This window comes from Falco cherrug, chromosome 5 (genome assembly GCF_023634085.1).
Source record: "Falco cherrug isolate bFalChe1 chromosome 5, bFalChe1.pri, whole genome shotgun sequence".
NCBI lineage: Eukaryota > Metazoa > Chordata > Aves > Falconiformes > Falconidae > Falco > Falco cherrug.
In genome coordinates this window covers 27,021,518-27,039,553 of record NC_073701.1, presented here as the reverse complement: position 1 = coordinate 27,039,553, position 18,036 = coordinate 27,021,518, and the positions used below count along the sequence as shown (strand labels likewise).

Sequence of the window (18,036 nt, the reverse complement as noted above, 5' to 3'; positions counted from 1 at the left end):
TACTGAGGTAATGTAATAGCAACCAAGTGAAGGGTTGTGCCCTTTCAGACAGCTGAATGTGGAGAGCCATTCAGGAGAATAATTGCTTGCTCTTTTTCTCTTGTTCTCTGAAAGGAAGTCCTTCTAACTCCTCATGGAGGGTAGAGAGAAGGAAGAGGCCCATAATAAATACTTAAGAGTTTATTCTCTGAGGTTTGGTCTGGTTTGCTGTAAGTAAAAATGTACAAATAACTAACAGGTTACAACAGTAGCTTGAACTAGGTGTTGGCTTCCTCTTTTCAAGTTTCTCTTTTTCCTTGGTTGTTCACATTACAGACAGGAAATAAGTCCTCTTTCAAGAAAAGGAGAATCCTGCCTCTTTTTTTTCAATTCCTCTGTTCTTCTGGGGCAATGAACTTGCCTTCAATCACACTCAATACCTAACAAACGTAAAGTACAGTAACATAACAGAAACAGTCTTGTGCTGTGCAATTTACTATGTAATCCCTTGAGTACCATGCAGAATATTTCAGATAGGCTGGCTTCCATTCCCACTCTTCCTGTATATCACATTTGCCCTAGAAATGTTGTTTTGAGATTTACTTTCTATTACTATTATACCCCTGATTATGAGAAATGAGCTTGATTTTTACAGACTTAATATTGTTGATATTTTTTTCATTGTTTTTATAAACCTTATTTCTTTAAGGGATTTATCTGACTTTTCACACTCCTCAAAAAATGTGTGGCACCTTCCTGAATGAAATAACCAGGGCTTCTGTCCCTGGTAACAGCAAAATAAAACTAAATAAAACAAGGCCTAGACTTCTAGCTGTCCTTAGTGAAAGCTTTCTCTATACTATTTCCGTGTGCTATTCATGGAAGGTAGTAGAGAAGTGGTAGTCAAAAACCACGGCATCCTTTAGAATCCTTGACTGTTGTTAAATTCCAGGGAAGAGTTTCTCCTTTCTCTGGACAAATAAGCTTCCAGTCTCATCAACATTCATTTGTCTTTGCTGAACTGGCTGTAAGAAGAGGTGGATTTTCAACACTTACCTCAGCCTGAGCCAGGCAAAGGTTACCGTCTCTTTGAAATACCTTCTGACAGTCATGAATTCTAATTAGGCACAGATGATTTTTCATTCACTGAAGACTTGAACCAAAAAGCAAGAGGTGACAAAGCTCAATCTTGCTAATCTCCTTTCCTCACATTGTAAACTTAATCAGAAATTGCTGACACTGACCTTTCTTTCCGTGACATCAGGAAAAGGATGGTCCTACTGAACTCATCCTTTGCAGCCTGATGAGGAGGCCTACGCTTTCAGTAAAGTGTAGGATGCAGCTAAGGACATGCATTCCCTCTAATGGTCAAATACAGGTGACCCTGTTGACATCATTTGTGAGGTGGATAAAAAAAAGCCATCAAAGTGTTGAAGTAGAAACAAAGTGATCATTACACCTGGGCAGCTCTTTCCCTGCACCTCAGGGAAAAGGGAAAAAAAAATCTTTAAAAATTATTACAGAATGAAATTATATTCTGAACATTCTGGGACTTTATCTTCTTAGGTACTTTTTCAAGTCTGTATGGAATATGTGCATTTTTACATATGAACTAACACTGAGTTTGGCCCAGTTCTGTGTGATGTGGTGATTCAAAAAAAGCAGTGTACATAAACATGTCACATGTTAGCAATATAAAACCCCTGCTGACCTGCAACCAGGAACTGCCGGTGATGGAAGAAAACTCTTGTGACATGTGTCTTGCAAAATGTTATAATGTAAGCTTATAAGTGGAATTAGCCTGACTTTGAAAAACTTAATTAGTTTTAATAAAACCTGGTATTCTGAGGTCCTTCTTTATTCATAACAGACTCACTCTCAGATAAAGATATCTTGTTCCCTTCTCTGGGATGTCTGGCAGCTACCTAAAAGACCACAAGACCTCACAATTAGGGAAGGAACAAGGTAGGAGAGAGGGCTGAAACAGGCTTTGAAATAAATTTGCATTCAAGAGGAAGCAAAATGCCCCTGAAAGATGGAAATGAAGACACTGGGATAACTTCTCACTCTTTAAGGTGGTAACCTGGAGAAATAGTATTTATGCATAGGAATTCTATGTGAGTCTAGCATAGCTGCTCTCCCCCTGCTCCCCCTCCCCAAAAGACATAAAAGCAAGCTAAGTCAGGAGATTGAGCTATATTCTGAGTATGAGCATTAACGGGTTTTTCTCCTTTAGATGTGTCTTCAGCTTTGTATATAAGAACATTGAGAGTCTGACTTCATAGTGACAGCAAATCTGAATAAAGACTTGTTGCATGGGAAAAGTTTTTTTTTGAGAAGCTTAGCAAGCCAAGACATTTTTTATTATTATTCCAGCAATTGGAGAGCATTGCCCATTAAACTCCAACTTGTTTTGGTAGCTGTTGTTGCCAGGATTCAGGAAAAATCTTCCTGAGAAATACTACTTGTAACTCTTCCATCTATGAGCAACAGAAACAAGGCTACCAATGGCTCAGGAGTAATCCTTACTGACACATCACGTTTCTATCAGGTCCAGACATCTTATGTGGGGTTTCATTTATGTTGTTTACAGCATAGACGCTTATGTCTGGGCTCTCTATCTAACCTCCCTGTGAGGTTGAGAGAGAAAAAGACACTAATTCACTTAAACTTCAGGGGACTTTTAAGAAGAACAAGACTATTTACCCACTAAAACTGCCAGTTTCTGACCAGCAAATATAAAAAGAGTCTAGGGTAACTACCTGGCAGGCACCTAGACCTAAGCAAAATTAATCCCACCCTTCACTTTAGCAGCTGTTGCATAATGTAATAGATCACAGACATAGGAATAACCAGATCATGTCCCCCATATGCTTCCAAATACGCCTGTGTGGCAAAACAGTGAAAATATTATTCCATTGTTCCAGTATCTCTTCATGTTTGTGCCAAAAAAGTCCCCATCTGCTGATGCAGCCGTGAAGCACCTTGCTTGCTGCTGCAGAGGAGGAAGTGAACAGTTGCTGGATGTTTGTTGGCTCCTGTATTCTTTCTTTGTGGCAGCAAACCAAATGGAGCACAGAAACCCAACAGGCTTTTTTGGCTTGTGGTCAAACTATGAAATGGTCCTATAAACTGGGCTATAGCCAAGTCATCTTCTCGTGTCAGGTGTCCAGGGAAGAAATCAGTCAGACCTGTAATTTGTTTTGTCTTACCTATTCCTACTCTCAAAGACAGGCATTTTTCTTTTGTCACCTTTCCTGCCCTGCTAGTGTGTTTTTTCCCCCATATTAGAGTGTATATATACATATGTGTGTGTGTATTATCTATCTGTCCTTTCTCAAACATAGCAATCTGAGTATTATTAGCATAGAAATGACATCAAGAAGTATATGAAAAAGCTATATCCTTTACCCTCTCCTTGCAATTATGGTTTAACTGCTTCAATAAACAACAAAATCATTCCTTACACACATCATTACCATTGAAAAGATTAAAATGGTCTGGCTATCAGAAAGAAAGAAAAAAACCAAACCCCACACAGAGCAGCAGCTTCTGCATGCAGGCATTCAATCCAAATTCCAGCACGCAGCCCCTCCTTGCTAAGAAATGTCTCAGGATGCTGCTTCCCTCCCTCTGCCCAAGCAGCCCTGGAGGTGCTGAAGAAAGAGGACAGAAAGGAAAAAAAGAAGTAATTAAAAAAGAAACAAACAAACAGCAGTGAAAAACTCTCTACCTGCAACCTGTCTGAAGCTCAGGAAAATCAAGCCGTTTCTAATCTGATTTCTGAAACAAGGGAAGAAGCTGGGAAGGGCCAGTACTTCAGTGCCTGAGCCATTTTTCAGTTCAGCCGTCCCTATGTTATTGCACATAAGAATGTGTTATGATTTGCAGTGGGGAGTGCTAGTTTATTTTCCCAAAGAATGTGTTGGACAGCTTCATTACACAGACAATAGATTAATATAGCTGGTGCCTACCTTTTGTGAGTTTTAAAAGCAAGTTTTAAGAGCAGTCTATTGCTTCCTGTACATTTGATGAAAATACATTTAGACTGTTTTCTCTAAACATAGGTTTATTTATTAGATTCTATGTCCTAATTATAACATTTCACTGCACATAAAATTGAACTCAGAAAAGAGCTATTACCCCTAGATTGTTCGGTGCTTGGTACAGCAGGGTCACTTTCCTGATTGAGGCCTCACTGCTCGATTGTAATGCAAATTATGTTAGAATAAGAATAGGAAAAGTGTTTCTCATTGATTATGAAGTTTAAGCTATTTTATAAGCCATATATGATAGTTTGCATCATGTCTTATGCAGCTATACACAGACCAATTGCAATAGTACCTTTCTTATGCATAATGCTATACATGAGGCACACTGTTTTTCTTGAGGCTGTGGTGTCTTTGTGTGTACATCTACATCACATTATAGACACTCATTTGCTAAAATAACCCCAGACATCCAGAGCTATGTCCTTGGCAATCTTATGTTACTGCTGAAAGCTCTGTGTCTCTTCTGGCAATCTTTGATTTTGCTCTGTGAGTTCCTAGCTTGCAGGGGGATTGCTGGCTGGCTGCAAAGTAGCTCCACCAGCACTAACAGAACACTCAGGCTGCACATGAAGGACTCTTCAGACCTGCACATCTGAGCTTTGCTGGCACAAGTCAAAGCCACACAGGCCCCAGTTGTTGGGGACTCGCTGCTGTGTCTCACATTCTGTCTGCCTCTTTTTCTCTTCTTTTTTTTCTTTTTTTTTTTTTTTTTTAAAGCAGCAAGATAGTGCGATGAGTTGGAAAATTTCCCCTGACCTCATTCGGATATCAAGGCCAGCCTTCATATCCGCAGGCAACTGACAAGTATGTGGGCTGAACATGCTGCTTAACACAATTTGTCTTCATGAGAACACTTGACTTGTCAAAAGTAAAGACTTGCAAGAAACTCTTTGTGCCCACTATAATTCCATCACTAGACTGGCCCTATTAAGTACATTATTAAAAAAATTATGTTGCCTCCCATTAATGCACACTGTGTTCACAACTTGTGTCTGTCCTATATTCTTGTCCCAGTGTAGTCACAAAACCTGCAACGTTAGGAAACCCAACTATTAATGTGTTAGGCTAGGCTAGGTTGACTTGGAGGTTTGAGGGCTTATTTTTCAGCCCGTTGATAACTTGACACCTTTTTCTGTATTTAGAATGGTTTTGGGAAATGAAGATGAGCCACAAAGCTGAAGTTGGAAGCTTGGTTTCTCTGCTTAACCATCATGGCCAGATTTGTTTACTTTCCTGTGATTGCAGAGTCTCTTATTATTATGGCTGTAAGTCAGAAAGGATTTGATTTAAATTTTATATCCCAGGTTATAAAGGGATTAATTTAGAGACAATAACTGCACAAAGCCATGTTTCCGTCACTCTGCACATGCAATTTTGTCAGACTGGTGTAAGAAACAGGCACAAAAACTGAATCATTCAGAATTTAAGGTGATTGTTCATCACCAAAGTGGTGATAAAACACCACTGATTATGAGGTTCAATATTTGTGCTTCCAGAGAAGGTAAAAATATTTTCCAAGAAGCTATTTCTGTGGCAATGATACATTTTCCCTCAATAATATATTGAATAATACTTCCATACAGTTGTTTGTGTTAAAGTTGTTTAAATGTCTTAACCTTGTATTTCTATATAAAATTGTGTTAACTTTTTAAATACAGTTTACAATGTGAATTTCCTGGGTCTGAGGAGAACTACAACAATAGTACAATGATTTATTTCTAAGCTTTTGGGTGCCAGCCCACACATTCGGTTCTAAACAAAATGTTCTTCCTTTAGGTTTTTTGATATAAAATGTTCACATTTGAACACTTTAAAGAGCCTGGCAAGATGCATTTTATGTCTTAAATATGACAGACACCTGTCAGCATTTCTAAGGATTTGCCGATACTTCCATTAGTTTCTAAATCTTCTTTCAAACTCCCTTCTAAGAGCAGAAGCCCCTGGGTTGTGCAAAGTCAATGGTACATGGTGGCCAGTGAAAGGGAGTTCCCAGCATCGTCCCACCATGTGAGGAGCTCAAGGCAGCCAGTGGTGGAGGTGCTGTGCGATTTGCAGTCGCTTTCCTGTCTGAGTAGGCTTTGTGGTGGGGTGTGATAACACAGTCATTTCAGGAGTAGCTGCGGAGGTGTAAGAAGTAACCCCATCTGTGCTCCTTAGCCTCTCAACATGAAGTTTCCTCCTCCTTCACAAATAAGGTCTGCAAATGTCTCTAATCCAATTCGCTGCAAAGTCACCTGGGTTATGATTTGCCCTTACTAGTAACCTACCTGCTATTACACTGAAATGAAACAGAAGCCCTTGTGTGATCCTTCACAGCATCTTATAATCTCCAGCCTGGTAATGTCTTAGACCATTCTGTCTAGACCCAGATAAACTTAATTAAGTGAGAGTACACTGTGTAAACGAGGTCAAAAGAGCACATATGCCTCGGAACCCTGTGCTTTAAAAACTTCACTCTTCCTACCGTAGCTCTGACAGTTCTACCTTATGCAACCAAATACCAGTTACATGAAAGATTGTGATAACCTTGCAAAAGCTGACAGAGCTCTGAGATGAGCTTTTGTAGTAGTAACAATGAGCAACACTGACAATGAACACCACTTTCTTTCCATTAAGGAAAAAAGAACAGTTCAGCCTGGACAGCTTTGGAAAGAAAAGCATCCATTGTGCCTAGCTTAGAGCAATAAAGGTGCTTATGAGCTTTCTCTGTCCTGGCCTAGGAGACACAGGCATCAAAGAAGTTAACTTCTCTCCCATTTTTTTCTTAGTGCCTCGCTGGTTTGGCTCCATCCGGAAGACAGAGGGGAGACAAGATCACATGTGTGTTCACATGGTCTCGCCAGTCACTATGTAACACAGTAATGCCCTGTACAGGTAGGATGAATTTTTGCTATGGAGAAATCCCAGTTTGGCAACATAGCAGCAACTGATTCACTACTAAATACTTTGTTGTAGTTTTACCTTCAGCCTCTGCAAGAGCCGAGGACAGGGCAGGGAGTATCTGAAGATGATGTCGTTAGCACGCCTAACACCTGGAGTGGGTGCCTATCACCTGGAAATTTTTCTGTTTGATTCTATGGACTTTGAGCAAAAGCTTTTAAGCTTCTCCCAAGACCTAATCAGTTCTCAGCCCACAGCAGCAATACTTATCTTTAGTCAAAACCACTGCTGTGCTCTGCCATGAAGACTCAGAGACACCAGCAACCACAATAAAAAATATTGCTTCCCTTAGAAGGTCAGATTGCTTAGACTTGGCATCCTCAAGTGTTAATGTAACACTGCTACAAAGCAAAGCTTATGTATAACCAGTTAATGGCAGAAGAAAATAGTTGGGGAATGTGCCTTCTTTCTCTCCCTCACACTTAAATGGACAAAACAACCCCCAAAACAGGGACAGATATAAGCAGCCTCCTGAGAGTGAGACAAACAAAAATCACAGCTATACCCAAGGTCTTCTTAAGAAATAGGTTCTTGCACTCATACATGGCTTTAAAATCAACTGCTTCTGCTGTGACAATTGGTGACTGACCAGCAGCCCTGGGTTGCATGGTACAGGCTTGCAGTTGGTTCGGGACAGTGACTGGAACTACTGTGCCTTAACGAAGATGGCGGTGGTTCGCAGAGTTACTTGGTCTCTCTCCAGTCTTCTGTGTAACACTCTGGACTACCATACCCAATCTTTCTCAGCACCTTCCTCCAAAACGCTGTGGCCCCAGCCCCAGCAACTGCATCTCTGTGAGTGCAAATGTTCTTTCTCATCTTGCTTTCTGTCCCCAGGTTCCTCCCTCTGAAGATCCAGCAACATTGAATCTGACCTTCCCCACATGTTTCCTCTTCCCATTGGTCCCAGATAAGCAATTTGTTTCTGGGAAGCTGGAACTTTCAGGATGGAGACAGGAGTGAGCAAAGGCAAAGGCAAGTTGGAAGCTTCCTGAAGCTTCTCACCTTCCTGCTCTCCAATGCCCAGGATGCATCTTGAGCTGCTCTTCCTTTACATCTCATGTGCTTACTTGCTGACTTTACCATATTGATCCAGTCATCCAGTCCTCTAATCAAACACTTCCAATCTCTTTAAAGGTAAACTCTGCCAGGAAGCTGTCTCCCTCCAGATTTCCCTCCACCAATGTCTGTAAGATAGGTTTTTCCTGCCTTTATGCTGTCCCACTCCTCTGACATGCATCTTGTTGGACACTGGGCCTTGCTACAAACCTGAGGTGATAAGGAAAAATGATGAAAGAAGCATTAAAATAATAGTTTGAACTCCTCCTTAAAACAGTTTGGCATGCAAAGGCCTCCCATTGCATAACTATGTCACAAGATAAATTCTGCAGAAATCCACTCAAGCTGCAACCCAGCAAAACAACCCAGAGCAGTGCAGCACAGGCTATAGAGGGAACTGTTACGGCACACACAGAGCTGTCTATGGATTTCTTTGCAGCTGCTTACTCTATCAGACTGGTTTTGTCTACCCCAGAGCAGGATGACTGGACTGAAATGTGTGACTGAGATATGAATTACCTTATGTAGCATACCCTGACTATTCTTCAATGAGCAGGCACTCTACATAATAGCAAGATACCACTGTAGTGTGAAAATACACTCATGGTCTTCACCCTGTGTAGAAGAGGGAGTTTCCTTAACCAGGCCTTGGAAATGGAAAATGCACTAAGGCCCTTTCACCCTCCCGAAAGAAAGAAAGAGAGAAAGAAAGAAAGAAAGAGAGAGAGAGAGAGAGTTGTGATTGTGTATTTTTCCTTTTAATTTAAGCCCATATTTTAAAGTTACCATAATGACTTGGGTACGCTGGGCTCTGTCTGCTAATTGTTTTCAATTCTACTGTGTTTAAGTAACTGTACATTGATTCGTGGCTCAGCTGTGTGTACCTTTATTAGCAGGCTCACTGGATCTGTGGCACGATTCATACTTACATCAGCCTATTGACAATTTTCTTTGTGTTTCTCAGTGCCGCTAGCTTCATCTTTAGTTAATATTGGTCCAGTAATCATTGCTGCAGTTCAAAGTCCTATGTTCTTTTTCTCTTCTGACAGTCAATCTGTCACTCATTTTTTAGGCAGACCAGTAGCAGAGGTTAGAATCAAGTTATTTTTAATGCTCACTGACAGAGCCAGGTTGGATCCTATCTCCTTTCAAAAGTGGAAGTATAAAAGTTATACAGTGAAACACTCTAGAAACAGACAGAAAAAAGTCTTACTTTGCCTTTGTAGCCCTGGTTGTGTGATATCTTCTCTCTTTCCAGCAGACTCATAACCTAACTAAATACCCACAAATTCTCAGCTCTGTGGCATAGGAACTTGTTCTGCTACACCAGCTGAGCTGATGCTATTCATTCTCATTTGTGGCTTTGTAGGGAGATGCTCTCAGCAAGTCAGAAGCCCTTATCTTTGTGAATAGCAACACCTCAGATAACTCACATTTGATTGTCCTACTGTCATTTTCTGCAGGTCCTCAGCCCAACTTCTGCCTGTGCTTGTACTTTGTTGGCAGTTCACTAGTCCGTCTGCACCAGTACAGAGCTGTGTTTTACAGTAAGACCAGGCTGAAGAGCTTTGTGTAGCCATTTCAGAGCGCTCTTAAGTAATTTCAAATCATATCAAATGATGAAAAATAATTTCAACCTATGTCAGACTTTTTTAGTGTTGGCTTTCTGCAGGTAGACTACATAGCAAATTTTCCTGTAGAAATATTTCTAGTCTCAATGCATTTTATGCACATTTACTCAATTTTCAGCAGGGACAAAAAGATATATTTTTCCTATGAGATACTTAACGTGGTAACTGATGTAAACAAAATCTTTGCAAAGTCAGTTCTGTCTCCGGGTGCTATTTGAGTTAGTAACAAACATTGATACTTGGTAGGGGAAGACATATTTTAAACCCGCCTATGAATTTCTACAGTAATTATAAATTGACTTGTCTTCACCTCAACTTTTATCTCAAGTTACTTCCTACAGTCCAGATAAGAAGGTTGTTTGGGTTTTATTTTCTTCTCTTTCCTCCTGAAAAGAAGACCTTATATTCCCCTTCTGGAGTTGTCTGAGGGCATGCAGGAGGTCAACAGCAAAGTTAGAGATTATTCTTCTTGATTTCTTCTGGAGTATCCACCAGATTCACTCAAAACCTACCACAACAGGCAGCTCTGCCTTTAAAGAGATCTTAATGTAATCTGCTGGCATTCAGCAAAATGTCCTGTTAGCCTACACACTCTGAAGATGGTGAGTGTTGAATTCTTAAAATGCAGGTTTTTTTACCTAAATTGACATTAATGAGAAAATACGTATACTGACTGAGCATCCAGGAGCGCCTAGCAGGATTTGGTGCATGTTTGTTACCTGCTGTAACAATAAGTAAGGGGTACAATTCAGTTGCCTACACGTGTCCATTGCCATTTAAGGTTCCATAGGATGCTTCACTTGGCCTCCAGTAACCTGTCCGTAAAGGCACAGGTTTATGCTCCCGTGCCATATGTGCCACCCTTTGGAGGATGTCCCCACTACCCTAGAGCATCGAAAGCCTGTCTAGTCCCAGTGTCCAGATTTGCAATAAGCTTTCTGGGAAGCAGATCAGAAACTACCAAAACAATCCATGCTTTCCAAAATCATACAGCAAGCTGTATATGCTAGAGAGTAGCATATACAATGCTAGTCATTGGCTGGTGGCAGATGGCCCATCTGATTCCTGAAACCACAGTGACTGCTGTTTCATGCAGTGCTCCCAGTCACGGCTTGCTTCCCATTCTCTTCCCCTTGTATTTGCTTGCCTGGCACTCTTTCCTGAAGGCAGCCTAGTCCAAAACAGCAAACATCTTATGTGCAGAAGAATTACTTCCATGCTGGAAATAATGATTCCACTTGATGATTTTGTCAGATTGAGGCCAAAATACTCAATATCTTCAAGATTGTCATTGTCCTTGTGTAATCCATGCGGTTGCTGATTAAATCAAGGGTCTATTGCAATTATAATAAAGAATAATATTTTTGATTTTTCACAAGGAAAGATAGGAGCTGAATAAATATATAATAAGCAGTGAGGAGTCAGAAATTTGCCTTGGGCCTAATTGCTCAGTTTTAAGTATATCCTTGAAAATGCTGGCTTTCAGTTCCAGATTATACATCTCCAAGAAGAGTAACTGCTGCCTGTCAACACCATGGAGCCTGGAGAAATCCTGTTTTCCCTCCTATCCTATTACTCAGCAAAGGGGTAGTCATAACTGCCCAAAATAAATGTGACTTTATATTATAAGGCCTTCACTATGCCTTGCCATCCATCTCTCTTTCTGGATTATTTCATTATTTCCTTTTCTACCTTCTTCTTGCAGCATACTGATTTTAAGTGACAGTGTCTAAAGCCACACATTCATGCAAAATGAAAAACACTTCAGGCTTTTCTTATTTTTTTTTTAAGTGAATGAGAAACTGCACAATTATCAAATTTAAAACAATTACTGGAAGCAAAACCCCTCACCAGGAAAAATCAAAAAACCCCAAACCCAAAACACTGTTAGTTATTTCTTGCTGACACCACCATTATTAGTTTTTGACCATATTAGCAGAGGAAAGCAAGTGGTAAAAACTCTCATTAAGGAAACAATAGGATAAATACAGCCCTGGAGGTGAAGCCCCTGACTTTTCAAGAGGGATGTCAAAGGCAAACTGCAGTAGCTAGTCTCTTTGCTTTTGTGTGTGCTCTACAAGAGAGCAGAAAGCCTGATGTCAATTCCATTCCAAAACATAAAAATGTATTATTTCTCTGGAATTTAAAGGAAATATTTTTTGCCATAGGAAAAATCACAGCGTATTTCATTTTAATATGTAATTTTGTGTGCTCAGAATTTCAAAATTACCATGGAACAGAAATATGGAGTTTTTTACCATTGCTAGTCATGAAACATAAAGTTGTTCACTGACAGACAGAGCTGACCTGAGTTTCAGGAATGAGAAATTTGAAGACAGGATATTGATATATTTTGATATCCCACTTTACGGCACCAGAGAGAGATAAATTGCTGCATTATCCTGGATATTTCTAATATAAAAAATCATAAAGAGCAAGAATTTCAAAGCCCAGAGCAACTTTATCTTCACCAGCACATGAGATATTCTCACTTCCATAAGATTTTCACCATGGTTTCTGTAATATTGCTAGATTTTCCCCACTGGGACAGTAGAAGACTGGATTAGCATTTGGGCTGCAGTCTATATTACTACATTAGGGATGTTACAATGCAAAAGATTTGCTGCTACACCAAAACCTTTTTTTTTTTCTTTCTCTTTGGCTGAATTAGTTCTAGAAAGATAACTTTGGGGGAAAAAAAAAACAACTCAACCAAAAACACCCAGCCAGATGGAACATATTCTTGAATGTAAAACCTAACTTCACTATAATCCTAGTTCAGAGCAGCTCTCAGACTGAGCATCTGATGGGAACAATAAGAAGCTATATGGCAATGCATGTTCCTCAGCCTATAGAGGGAAAGAGAAATCAGAAATGTGTACACTTTAAAGGTAAAATCCACAGAGAGAAGTATTAGCATTTACATTATTCCTGTACCCTTTAGTTGAGATCTAAATTTATCCGACTAAATTACCATTTTTAGATAATCTATTTTCTATGTAAGTCTGAAAACACTGTTTTATATGCCAAATACAACATTGTTTAGCCATTAATGTTCATGACAAAGCCAAAAAGTCATGACATGGTTATTATTTGACAAAATTTTAGTCTCCTTCCTCTCAAAGTTAGAGTCACACAGGAAAAATTAGGGTGGCACTTGGGCGTTGTCTGTTTCACCAAGTATCCAAATGCCAAACAATAAACTTCATATAATGCCAACTTTATACAACTTGACTCAGCACAACCAGCGTTCGCAAAAATTTCTTGAAGGTGCATGTCAACACATCTTCCTTCCAGATAAACACAGCATGTATAGTAATTAACAACCATCAGTGATGTAACATAGTACTCTAAATGTGGATCAACATTTCACTGCTCCAGTGATTTTTGATTTGCCTCTGAGGTGCTGATGTGACTGTGGAACTGCAGTTCTTCCCTTGGGACAGGAGTTCCTGTGCCGCCAGGTGGTCATCCATGGACTGCATCCACTCATCTTTTACTACAGCATTGCCCAAATGGGCCTACCAATAATTTGTCTGAGTGAACAGTGCCTGCACTTGGAAAGTCAAATAAAATGAGTTTATCCAGTGAGGTCTTCCCAGCTGTAAAATGTAGTCATTAATTTAGCTACCACATTAGATTATGTTTTGCACTCTCTGAAATCAGGTTTCATAGTCCTTTCTGCCTTGAAATTTAGTATTTAATTTAGTACTCTGGATGCTATGAAGTTGACAATGCACCATTCATGCTCCATGAGACTGCCTTGAGACTCCTTATTTCTTCAGCTTGGCAGAGTCTACTTCATTAAGTGCCTTTCGGTGGTGGAAATTAGATCTCAGCATGGACCTAACTCTTCACCCTGCAAACTGGCCAGAGGTCAAGGAGCTGCTCACTCTTCTTTGTGAAGAAGAGTGTTTAAGCATTTCGTATCTATAATCCTATCACAAAGATATTTCCTTCTTATACTATGTTATTAAAATCAGCAAGGTGGTCTGCAGTTGGCTTCCTCCAGCTGCAGGGAAATTACCAGATCTAATGTCATAGATACAATTGATGGCTGCAAGAACCGAAGCCCCTACTACCCACCATGCGGGATGAAATCTTACAACTCTGTGTTTGGCATCCCTGAAGGCAGATGTTAGCCGTGGCTCCTTTAACCCCACTCCTCCTTTTGAACTCACTGGCTCATTTAGCCCATTGCTTCCTCCTCCCAGTCCAGCTGGCATCAGTGGTTTGTCAAGAGAGCCCCTAGCCCAGCTCTGCTGCCCAGACCCTGATGGGAACCAGCCTTTCAGGTGGAGTTCACGGGCCGCCTCTCACAGTCACCTTGGATGGCCAGGGTTTCACTGGGAAGGCAGGCTGATAACCAGGGAAAAGGTGCTATGGCAAAGCGTCTTCACACCTGCAAGTGCTGCCTACCGCAAAGGCCAGTCTTGCTGCTAGCCCTCCTGCAGGATCATCTGTGTCGTACACAGTCTTTCTTTTCTTGGGCTTGGGTAGGTACAGAAGGAAATCAGAAAGGAGGTGACAGTGTAGCAGCATGGGCAAATGACAAGGACTAGTAGTGTGTGCAGAGCTGGAGTCCAGGGGTTACAGGAGCACAGGGGCTTTCAGTGTGCCTGGCAGACCCCCCCTGCAAAAAAGTGAAATGTCTCCCTGTCTTTCCCCACCCTGAAAATAATAACCTTGCTCAGGAGGAAGCTTGCTGCTTGTGCTTGAGAGACAGGAGACACGATACTACAATCACATTCATTCTTTTATCTCTCCATGACTTGAATACATTTATATCCCAAGTGAATAGAATGAAAAGCAGGAAGAAATGATTGTTTAAAGTCACTTAAAAAACTCTGCAACAACCTCTCTTTAATTCAGATACTTTGAAAGAAAATTAAAAATGGCATCTCATCCTCTCCACAGCCACTGTTCTCCTCCACTTGTGGTGGGTTGACCCTGGCTGGACACACAGTGCTCACCAAAGCTGCTCTGTCGCTCCCCTCCTCAGCTGGGCAGGGGACAGAAGGTACAACAAAAGGCTCGTGGGCTGAGATAGGGGCAGGGAGAGATCAGTCACCAGTTACTGTCACGGGCAGAACAGACTCAACTTGGAGAAATTAGTTTAATTTATTACCAATCAAATCAGAGTAGGGTAATAAGAAATAAAACTAAATCTCAAAACACCCTGCCCCCACCCCTCCCTTCCTCCCAGGCTCAACTTTACTGCCAAATTCTCTGTGTCCTCCTGTCAAGTGGTGCAGGGGGATGGGGAATAGGGATTGCAGTCAGTTTACCACACGTTGTCTCTGCCACTCCTTCCTTGTCACTGGCAAGGCTCCTCACACTCTGCCCCTGCTCCGCCATGGGTTCCCTCCCACGGGAGACAGTCCTCAATGAACTTCTCCAATATGAGTCCTTCCCATGGGCCACAGTTCTTCACAAACTTCTCCAGCGTGGGTCCCTTCCATGGGGTGCAGTCCCTCAGGCACACACTGATCCAGCATGGGTCCCCCATAGGGTCACAGGTCCTGCTAGCAAACCTGCTGCAGCCTGGGCTCCCCATGGGGTGACAGTTTCCTTTGGGCACATCCCTCTGCTCTGGTGTGGGCTCCTCCATGGACTACAGGTGGATATCTGCCCTATCGTGGACCTCCATGGACTGCAGGGGCGCAGCCTCACCAAGGGCTTCACCATGGGCTGCAGGGGAATCTCTGCTCCAGCACCTGGAGCACCTCCTGCCTCCTTCTGCACTGACCTGGGTGTATGCAGAGCTGTTGCTCTCACGTATTCTCACTCCTCTCTTGGGCTGCAGTTGCTGTTGTGCAGGGGTCTTATGCTTTCTTATATATGCTGTCCCAGAGGCTCTACTACTGCTGCTGATGGGCTCAGCCTTGGCCAGCGGCAGGTCCATCTTGGAGCCAGCTGGTATTGGCTCTATCAGACATGGGGGAAGCTTCTAGTGCCTTCTTGCAGAAGCCACCCCTGCTTTTTCTGTCTCATTCACACACTGATTCCCTTTGCCTATAGGTAGACTAGACTGTGAATCACAATTTCCATTCCAGAGGAACTGCTGATATTTTTCAATTTTTAAAAAAGAATATTTTGGAAAGTTGACATATTTTGGTTTAACATTTTTGACTGAAATGAATAGTGTTGATGTTCCCAAATTAGGATTTGGTTTGCTGAACTCAGCTGCAACTTTATTTGAAGTCAGTTCAAAATGAACATACTTCTGCCAATGGTGCTGCAGGCCCCTGGCTTGCAGCTTGCTTTGAGATGAAGCTGCAGTGACCTGCAAGAACTGCAAGGTGGGATAAAGGAGCTTGGCCTGTAATGAAGCATGAGAAATAAGTCATGTGAATTCTGACATAATAGGATTTGAGGTGTTCAAGTAGAACATATTTCTGAACAGATGATTATGCCCCACAGTCATTCTGTCTGGGACACAGAACGCACTGGAATATCAGAGGCAAAGGAATGGGACATTTCCACCCAGAGAGGAGTGGGAATGTCCCGCTGAGTTTCTAGTGCTGAGTTTCCAATGGTGAAACCTGATGGAGCAGGTTGATTGTGTTTTGTTCCGAAAGGTATACATAACAAAACCAAAAAAAAAAAAAAAAACAACCAAAACAACCCACCAAAAAAACCCAAAACCAAAACCCCAGAAACTAACTCCAAATATTCTAAACATATTTTGATGAGAAACACCCTTGTCTCTGCTCTTCTCCCTATGCTCAGCATGGAGCTCAAAGTATTCACCTCACTGAACACCAAAATTGTCTGTCCTTTACCTGCAAGATGAAGTGGTCGTCAACCTAAAGGGCACAGTTCCCAAAACGTGTTCTTCAAGCATCACACAGTGAAGTTCAAGCCTGTGGGAAGCCTAGCTTGTGATGGCATGGACACAGGTCCTCTGAGGGCTGGGAGAAGAAGTGATAGGAGAGGAATAGGAAGTTAAGAGAGAAGGCAAGATTCTCTAAGACAGCTAGCCAGGGTAAATCAACTAATTATGAGCAAAATAAAGCAATGGACCTCTACAAAGATTATTTGCTGTATTCCTGTCATATGCAGAAAGCATCACTCTGTGTTTTAGCATGGATTGTACAGTTCTCCTAAGAAAAGTGTGCCATCTTGTGGGAAAATGCGGAAAAAATCAAACTATGTCCACATATATTTTGCATACGTTATGCAAAATGAAGGGCAGGTCCCTCCATCAACAAATATTTGGGGGAATATTCAGGAGATCGCTATCCAAAGGGAAATCTCCAGCCTGAACACCGAAGAACAAAAACCTTCAATAAACAAGTGCAGCTTCCTGATCTAAAGACTTACTTGGGCTTTGCAGTTCCAAGATTGAGAAGGTAAACTCAGCCAGGTGATTTATTACCAAAAAATGCAGATTTCCACAGCAGGCTAGCTCTTACCCAGAATAAATCAGCATAGCCCAGCTAACCCATACCATCCTAATCTGTGATCTTTTAAGGAAAGAATATGCAAGTTTGTCTGAAGAGATGGAAATGAGAATTAAAGGAAAGGGAGAAAATCAGAACTTGCAGAACAAAACTTGTATCACCAGGGCCTCAGTCTCTGTGATTCTTGGCAAAGAGCAAGCCAGCAAGACTCCATATCCAAGAGATTCCAGTTATATTACCAAAATGAAAGCTAGCAAATAGCAACAAACATCTTGGTCAGAGATCAAATTCTCTACAGCTAATCCTTGGATTATTTATATACTTTGGAAGGGTGATGCTTTTTAAACAGATATTGGGTGTGAGTATTAATGGGCTGCTGCTGCTTAGGGGTTCTACAGCAAGAGGCATCAAGAGGCAGATAAGATGAGAAAAGAGCAAAGTTTATCTGTGGTACAGAGCATAGAGACAAAGAAGAAAGGTGGGGAAAGGTGTCTTCCACCAAAGAAAAGAATAGGTAGTAGAGATCTGTGAGATAAAAGAGCTCTGCTGCATCCTTTCCCTCCCCAGTGGCTGGAGTGAGTGCTTTCTCCTCTGTTGGAGCCTGCCCATGGGTCTGCTATTGTAGAGGAAGCTCAAAGCCATCTCTTAGTCCTTCTGCTCACAGCTGGTTCAATAATTGTGGCACACAGCTTCTAAAGCATGAGGTTAATGAGTTCTGTCCAGCCCAGGCTGCTTAAGCTTCACAGCTGGGCTTACTCTTTGACAGGAAGAAGTGTCAGATGTGTCTCATTAGCTGCTCCACTTTCCCATAGCCATTTAAATAATGCAAAATATGGAAGAAAATTCCACTGACCTGAATACAAAAGAGAAAAAACAACAGAACAGAAACAAGTCCACACGTTAGGACAAGATGCATCACCACAAAAATATATTTGGGACACACATGCTTTAAATTGAAAAATGAATTGA

General features: G+C 41.4%; 1 protein-coding gene across 1 annotated transcript in view; it reads left to right on the top strand.

Moving 5' to 3' along the window:
* FAM180A (family with sequence similarity 180 member A) overlaps window positions 1-18,036 on the top strand; it is an 85,306-nt gene that overhangs the window by 7,888 nt on the left and 59,382 nt on the right. The window contains exon 2 of the mRNA XM_055712364.1: window positions 6,800-6,905. Within this exon, the coding sequence (XP_055568339.1) occupies window positions 6,893-6,905 (13 nt within the window). The 5' untranslated portion in view covers window positions 6,800-6,892. The remainder of the gene's footprint in view (window positions 1-6,799; window positions 6,906-18,036) is intronic.